At 46.0% G+C, this 8695-nt stretch overlaps 1 protein-coding gene across 1 annotated transcript; it reads right to left on the bottom strand.

Annotated features, from left to right (window-relative positions):
- Window positions 1-403: 403 nt before the first annotated feature.
- C922_04469 (hypothetical protein) lies at window positions 404-5707 on the bottom strand (the record flags this gene model as incomplete). The annotated part of the gene is made up of 1 exon (XM_008820052.1): window positions 404-5707. One exon carries the CDS (start codon window positions 5705-5707, stop codon window positions 404-406), a length of 5304 nt encoding a protein of 1767 aa, XP_008818274.1.
- Between the last annotated feature and the right edge of the window lie 2988 nt (window positions 5708-8695).

The raw sequence follows: 8695 nt of genomic DNA, 5'->3' as shown, positions 1-8695 counted from the left end.
TTATTATACAGACGTCTCTCTTGTCAATTCCCTTTAGGGGAGCAAAGTAAACACGTGAAAGATCAATACTGAGACGTGGTGAGTGTGTGTGGATCTGTTCCCCGGGGGGAGGATAATAGTTCCATTTGTGTTTTTTTTTTTTTTTTTTTTTTTTTTGACTGTATTGAACACGCACTTGTATTTTCTTCAGTATTCCCAGGGGAATGAATTCGCTATACAAAACATTGAAACTTGGGACGTGCAAATTACCACTACGACTACTTTGGTGGATATACTGTTGCACACACATCACATTTATTGTGCACTCTATGATGTGTCTCCACTGATGAGCCTATTTCTACATTTCTATGGCTTATGAAAGGCACGGGGAGGGAGGCCTCGTTACGTGCCGTTTAATTGTCTCTCAGTTACTCATCTTTATCGAAGACAGCATCCCATTATGTTCACAAGAAATATCATGTTCTGTGTATAACACTCTTCTCGTGTTTTCTTTTCCCTCGAGGGGGTTTTCCTCCATCTGTCTATGCTCAGAGTGGTAGAATGGCAGATGCACCATTGGGAATATGCTCAGGGAGCTAATTTTTTTCGTCTTCACGTTGGAGCTATTTAGAAGGTTCATCATTTCTTCATTTTCTTCCCATATGAGTCTTTGGTTGATGCCGGAGTTGGCAATCTCGTTTGTCCCTTGGTCGTGGATGTAGTCGTAAATCAACTTGAGCGGCTCAATTTCGTTAAATAGGGCTGCCTGGGCTGCGGCGGTGTTGATGTTCTTCGTGCTCACGTCGTCCCAGCAGCTAGCATCGCAATTGGCATCCCATCTTCCACCGTAATGGTCCTCCTCATCTTGGATGTTCGACTCTCCCTGCTCGTCCATCTGGGCGCCCTCGTTCAGGTTTCCCCCCTCGCTAAGACTATTTCGCTTTTCTTGTTGTTGTTCTTCTTCCTCTTCCGAGGTGGAGACGCTATCGCACATAAACGTTTCCGCGTGATGCCTCTTCTTCTTGTAGACGCTCTGCGGTTTGGAGTAATTGTCCGTCCTTCCACATCCACTACAGGCCACATCGCTCGAAACGCTGTTGCCGAGAAAATCCCTCTCATTCACGACGTTCCAACAGCCTTCGCTGACGGGGCTCCAATAGACCAACCCATTGCGAGCGTCTACTACATCGTTGCTTCCCTTGTTGCTCTTCTTGTACGGGTTCATGCTCATTTTCCTCTGACAATTGGAGGTACTGCGAAGGTTTTTATACGGGACGATGGCATCACTACTCCTCTGTGGTTGGTTCACTACACCCATGTAGATGCATTGTCCATGATCATTCGAGTACACATTTTGGTAGCTCTCCTCATTTTGGTTTTCACCTTCCTCATCCCTTCTTACTTTCATTTCGTGACTTTGATCTAAACTGCTATGGTAATAGTGACTGGGACTCTCTTCCACATGCTGCACTCGGATACTCTGGCACGGCTTCAGACTGTTGCTGCGGACGATGTTTGCTACTGCAATGGGTCCACTGCATACTACTGGGTTGATTCTTCCCACACCATGCAGGTACATACTTCCATCGTGGCTTGCGTGAGCAAAGAGCCTGGGAGAGACAACTTCTTCGTAGTTCACGCCTAGGAGGTTTCTTCCTAGGGGCGAATTGTAGTAGCATTCTCTGTTTATTTGACTTCTTTCGGCGTTAACTCTGATCATGTCGTTGAGAAGGTTGTCTCCGTGATAACGTCGATTGCCTCGATTGGAATCATCGCGGGTGGGCTGCCCCTTTTGATGTCGGCTCATATACCCGTTATAACGATTGGTGGTACTACTCCCACTACTGTGATGTCCCCTGTTTTGATTGCCGCTGGAACCACTCGTCCCGTTCGCGCCGCTCGGGCCAGTCGCTCCATTCGCATTGCTGTTATTCCTCGCGTCATCGATGCCCCCATTGGGGAAGCCGTTATTCCCGTTTTCATTATCGCTGTTTTCATTGACATCGTTGCCGTTACTCACGCCTTCGTCGTTCCCTTGGCTGTTCACTCTGTGTTGGAGGTAATTGTAGAAGTACGTGTCCCGATTGTGCTGATGGTGCAGCTGATGCTGGTACTGCTGGTATTGGTAAAGGGGATTCTGCTGATGATGCTGTAGCTGATGCTGGTACTGCTGGTATTGGTGAAGGGGATTCTGCTGATGATGCTGTAGCTGATGCTGGTGCGAACCCCCAGTATTTAACCACGCACTGTTACTACCGGTACTACCATCATGATTGCTTCTCGCCATCGTCATTCCGTTGCCCAGATTGGCCAAGTCACCGAAGTTTGCCAAGTTGACGAAGTTGCCGAAGTTACCACTGCTGGCTACATTATAGAAGCTTCGACCTCTTCCATCATTCTGGAGAGCACTCCCATTAAATATCCAGTAACCGCCTCCTCCATTATGTTCATCAAGGGGGTGGTGGTGGTACTGTCCCCTATAGTCATACCATCGCAAGCTCTCTACACTACTGCTGTCATTACTACTGGGCTCTATTCTTTCTCCGCACCTGGGAAGCATGAGGTTGTGATGGTTGTCCCCAAGGCTCGCTTGATTATGGTAGTTGTTTCTTCCATTGCTGTGATGGTTGGCCCCAAGGCTCTCTTGATTACGGTAGTTGTTTCTTCCACTGTTGTGACGGTTGCCTCCGCGGCTTTGTCTGCCATTTCGTCTTTCATTGCCTTCACCACTACCGCTACCGCTACCACCACCGCTGCCACTTCCACCACGGCCGCTTGCGCCGCTTCCCCCTGTTCCGCCACTTCCTTGGCCCCCACCCGAATTGTTCTGATTGTTCGGATTTCCATTCCCATTGTTGTTGTTCCTGCCATCGTCTCGGTTGGGTGGGCCCATGTTCGGTCGATTGTTCGGGTTGAGTAGCGAAATGGACCTTGCAGGGTGTTGTGTAAATTGCGCACTGTCACGAGAACAAACTTCAATTTTGCATTGTCCGGCTTTAAAAATAGAACCCACAGGTAAAGGGACGGGTTCTGAGAAGGGCGGGATTTTTAAGAACGTTCCCAAGGTACTAGTATCCCTCAGAAGCCATCTTTCTCCAACGGGCTTGTTTCCATCATAGTATATTAAGCAGTGCTCTCTAGATACATAACCATTCGAATTTGTAACGGACAGTTTTTTGTAACTTGACTGCGCATATGGACCTCTGCCTAGGACGACTCCCTTGGGATCCATATACTCCGTTTTTAAATTGACTTCATCTTTTACCGTTCCAAAATCGAATTTAATTAGCAAATTGGATTCGATGATTTCACAATAGGATGGCAGGTTATCTTCGCCCACGTTATTGGCAGAATCCTGTGCATCCGCCCCTCGCTCTGAGATCTCATCAGAGAGCCGTTCTTGGGGACGTTCCGCACTGTGATCCACTCTCGATTCAGCTGGCACATCTTCCCTCTGTTCAGCGTCATCTTCGTTTTGCTTAACATCTGCTCCGGCTGCTCCTCCCGCTTCTGGTTCTCTCTCTCCTTCCTTGCTCTTCCCCTTCATCAGCTCGCTTAACTCGTGTCTGTCAAGCACCTTATTGGACTTCTTATTCCACACATATCCTTTGTAAGGCATACCTATCGTGTTCTTTTCTATAGACACGGTAACTTCAATCCGGTCTCCTATGTGGATTATGTCCCCTTCTTTCAGTACGTGGTTAGTGTTCACCTTTATCATGGTACCAATAGTCGACCCACAATCGACGACACCAATGTTGTTATTTTCTGCCTTGACAAATATTAGGTGTGACAGCGAGACGGACGAATGGGGCATATGTATTAAGCTCTTAACATGTCTCCCCCCATCCCATGGCAATCTATTGGGAAGTGCAGAGGAATCGAAAAATTGGCTATCAATTTTATGGGTTCTATCCTGAATAATCTTTAAAATAATTTTCTCATCTTTCCTAATGCACATGGATGGGTTCTCTGTGATATAGTTCTCCACCCAGGCATGTAGCCTGTCATTCGTTACTTCCTTGTTGTCCTTATCGTAGCCAATAAGTTCGCTAAACATTTTACAGTCGTTTATGTTAAATACCCACTTGGCCTTTGACCACAGATTGTTGACGGTGAAGAAGTCGACAATGCAGGCAGTCAGGTCGTCAAAGAAGACAGGCACGGAAATCATATCGTTCAGAAAGATACGTAAAAATAAGGGTACACTAACTTGGGGTTTAATGAAATTTTCATTCCACCAGATTTCATCCACTGTGTTTACTATTTCTATCGATTTGTATACCTTGATGGATTTTCTTCTCAAATTATATACGCGTACTAGGTTGGAGATAATTGTGTTGATGCATACGGTGTGCCCTAGGGCTTGTCGACACAGAGGGCAATTTTTTCCATTCAGTTTGTTATGGCCGATGCAGTATCTGCAAAAGGTGTGTCCACAGTTCATCGTTACGGGGAGGTAAAAATAATCCAGACAGATTGGACAAGTCAGTTCTCTTTTCAAACACTGTATTAAAGCTTGAACGGTTAGTCCTCCTCCTGTGGAAAGAGCTACTGCTGATCCTTGTGCTGCTACCCCTGGGATGGAAGCATCTCCTGTAGATACTGCTCCTACTGCGCTATTTAATGTGTTTAGATGGGAGCCAGATTCAAGCTGATTATCATTGTTAAGAATTGCTGCCACTACCAGTTCGTCACTTAGTGAATCACTCTCCACCATGTGCAACATATTTCTTTCCACTTCGTCGTCCTTCTTTTTAATATTTTCTCTTGCCCTGACTTCGCTCAATTCGACTCCTTGCATCAGTGCGTTCGCGTGGTTTTCTTGGCTCAGTTCTTCATACTGCTCGGGCTGTTCCTGCTGCTGCAGTTGCTGCGGCTGTTGCGACTCTTGTTGCCGCTGTTCTTCTTCTTCCTGCTGCTGATGATGATGCTCCTCCCCCATCGCGTCATCCCGCGCATCTCTCACTTCGTCCGCGTGGTTGCTCTCGGCGTGCACTCCGTTCTGCAGGAAGTAGTTACTGGATCCGTTCACGAACACGTTGTCCCTCTCGGCCCCGTGGATGTGGCTCAAGGGATCGTTCCTTCTGCTATCACACTCCTGCGAGTTGGGCCCTATGTTGGTGGAGATACCTGCAGCTAAGTTCGTGGCTACGTTTGCCGCTATACCGTCCAGTGATCCCTGGTTCACGCCGCGTATAGCGCTGCTCCCTGTGCCGTCACAGCCACCCAAGATGTTGTCTCCGTTAAAAACGAAGAGCTCGTTTCGGATATTGCTCGTCATGCTCTGCGTTGTGCCATTGGGAGGGCCACTATTCGGGAGGTCGCTATGGGGCAATGCGCCCTCCGACGGAACGCCATTTATCAGTACGCTGGAATTGCTGCCTTCGGGGTGTCGATGGCCGTACTGTTCGTGCCCCTGTTGCTGCGCATGCGGGTTGTTGACGCCGCGACCCAAGCTAGCGCTACCATTATTGGACTCTCCTCTTTCGTTAGCCATATTTTTATTTTCGCTTCTATTTAATCTATCTATTCTCTTTCTTCTAGAGTTGGTATTATCTTCATCGTCTTTTGGAGTGAGACATTCATCCTCTAACGAGTCATTATCGTCGATGAACATACCATCGTCATTGACGATAAAGTTATTGCTTTCGCTATCTTCAATGTTGATTACGTCGTTGTTACCTCTACGTTGTCGGGTTCTTTCTCTGTTATTGGATTCGTTCATTTTTTGTACTTATTCATGCGTGTAGGGGAGTACCTGGAAAGGGTTGTGTGCACGGGATGTGCTTTTGTTACGGGCAGATACGCTTGATGCGGAGACGTATCTCTGTTTGTGGGCGTAAAGAGACTCGATGGGGGGGGGGCGTAGTGCGACTGTACGCAAAGTATGGAGAACACGTCTATTCGTATGTATAGCTAGCAGGTTAAAGCACGTATGCACGTACGTCTGCGTTGCGCCTGCTAATGTGCCTCCTGGAATGAATTGTGCGAATTGGCTTCACGATAGGGGGTGTCCTAAGTGCAGTGGATGAACAGAGTGAAGTGGGCGTGCCTGTTGGTGTGCACTGTGGAGGGACACCTTAAGGTACGCACTTAAGACAGGTAAGCAGGGCACGCAGTTAATTCACGCAGCTATGTTGGCAGTTAATCCATACAGTTAATTCATGCAGTTACGGTACGCAATTAAGTTATGCAGTTCGGTTGGCAGTTAACTAACGCAGGTGAGGTGTGCCTCTCGCATGCATACGCAAAACGCGAGGGGCAAAACCACGGGAAGGAGAAAGAGTACCGCACGTGAGGGGAAAAAATCAGGGCGCTCGCGTGCTATCGCGTATGCGCGTGGGAAGGTACTTCACGATGGGTTTGGGCGCAGGCGCTCTTACGCAGGTATAAACTTACGGCAAGGCACTCTTAAGCAGGTATACTTATGGACCAGCCACTCTTATGGCATAGATTCTCTTCTACACTTATGCTAATTATGCATTCACGTGGCCATGCATTTACACATAATATCGGGATGTAGATGCTGTATGTACATAAATTCACGTAAAGTATACATCACTGGTCACGCATTCGTATGCAACGGGTAATCAATGAGGTTGGTTTCTCTCCCACGAGTGGAAAAATGTGCTTGTACGCGTAGATGGGTATAGCCGGGTACACCCAGGTACAGCTAGAGACCGGTATGTACGGGTATGTAGGAATTTATGCTGATACGTACTGGCGTAAACGGGCACATGCATATATATCTCATAAACGTGAATGGCCCCACGAGCTGGCTCGCGCAAGCTATCCTCTTCTTCACTCGTTTTTTTCTCGAGGATATAACAATGGCGCGGCTGCAGCTTGGGTTAAAAGAAAAAACTTATGCTTGGCAATTTTCTTTAAAAATTTCGCCTTAAAAGGTATGCACTGTTGTGAGAAATGGGCGATTTACAAAAAAAGGTGGAGCAAAGGAAAAATAAAGAAAAACGCTAAGGGAAGAAAATGCGAATGTATACTTGATACATTAACACATAAATACATTTAATCCTTCTCAAGAATTAAATATTTCCTCTTTTTCATGTTAAAAATAAAAAAATATTTTTTGCGTACGTAATAGTCAAGATCCAGCTGTTTTTTTTTTTTTTGCTTGCATTCCCTTGGGGGCGTACGAGTAAAATTCATATGCGTTCACGATACATGTATTTTTATCTGACCACGTTATGCACATATAAGAAGTAATATCTATCTGCGTGCCCACGGGCATAAGGGCGTGTACGCGCGAAGGAATTACAAATGTGCCCGTGTACGCGAAAATAGCGAAAAATAATACAATGGCATACGCATGTATATCTTTGCATGTACGTGTGGAGGGGCGTATTTATAGCGATATACAAGTAGGGTGCTATACTAATGGTATGTCCGCTCCCCCTTGGGCATACGTGTTGCAGAGCTTACGTGCTAGGGACACTCTCACAGGCTTATGCACGCTCGCTGAAGAATACGTAAAATGAGTACGTCAACTGACACAACAGGCTCAACAATAGTTGCTCGTACGTACGACACTTTCATACAGCGGGGCTCCAATCACGCGGGCACAAGGATATGGCTAAATATGTACATAAAATGTAGGCATAAGTATTATATGTACATATATATGAGTTTTTTCTTCTGTTCAAGAAGGGACCTTTTTGCTGTTTTTTCTTTTTTCACCCCCCCTTGTTTTTGAATAGGCTGATCATTAACAGTTGAAAACGCAAAGGTTAACTATTGGGGGTACAGATAAAGGTCCTGGCTCATCTCATATTATAATTGTCCTCTTCTCCTGTGGTACTCGTTCATCAGAGTTAGCGAGTGAGGTTTGCATGAAGAAAACGTAAAAACGACGCGCTGAAAAATGGCGCGTCAAGGATGATGTGGGGGAAAGATAGAGTATATGGAAACGAAGGTGCGCACGTATGGCGTAAAGAGTTACGCACTGAGAGAGTCGCAGAGGCAAGGGACGCAAAATCGTAAAATGAGTAAATCAGGTAAGTCATGTAAAGCGGGTAAAACTTGTAAAACATGAAAACACGGGAAGGGCGTGAAACACGTAAAACACGTAAAGATTGAAAAAGGAAAGAAATAAATGTCGTTAAGTTCGATGCGGTTAATGTTGATTTCAGCTCGATATAATTCAGTAACACAACCAACTTGGCTTTTGCGCGAATTTCAATTTTTCTTTCTCGTTGAATTCACTTTTTTAAAAATCAAAATTTGTACACTTGGTATCTTCGCCTCAAGGCGCCACTTAATTGAAAGGTGCGGACGAATTCGCTATAGGGGTCAATTTGTATGGCATAAAAACTGCACGAACATATGGCAATACGCCGTACGCATATATCACATACGCTCTGTGCGAATATGCGCTCTATACATTCACGGCATTCGCGTACACCTATGCGCCCCGCGTACATGTAGGCAAACCCAAGAGGTAGGTGGAGGCAAGGGATGCAGAGGTAGCCGTAAGCGTATAGCACGAGAGATATGCACAACGTCCTTTGCAGCTTCTGCACTGTTTAAGCAACGGCTTAACGAGTGTAGATAAGTGACAGGAATATAAGGGGAAGAGAAAAAAGGCCTAACATCATGTAGGAAGCGGCGTTGTTTCTTTGGCTCACACGTATAGTATATGCTATGTTACATTCTCTTTATTGTGCGTTTACTCACTTTTTGTTTTGGCTTTCCTCCA

The sequence above is a fragment of the Plasmodium inui genome (assembly GCF_000524495.1).
Source record: "Plasmodium inui San Antonio 1 unplaced genomic scaffold supercont1.23, whole genome shotgun sequence".
In the NCBI taxonomy this organism is placed as follows: Eukaryota; Apicomplexa; class Aconoidasida; order Haemosporida; family Plasmodiidae; genus Plasmodium; species Plasmodium inui.
The sequence above is the reverse complement of the archived record's forward strand: the minus strand, read 5'-3'. Positions and strand labels throughout refer to the sequence as shown.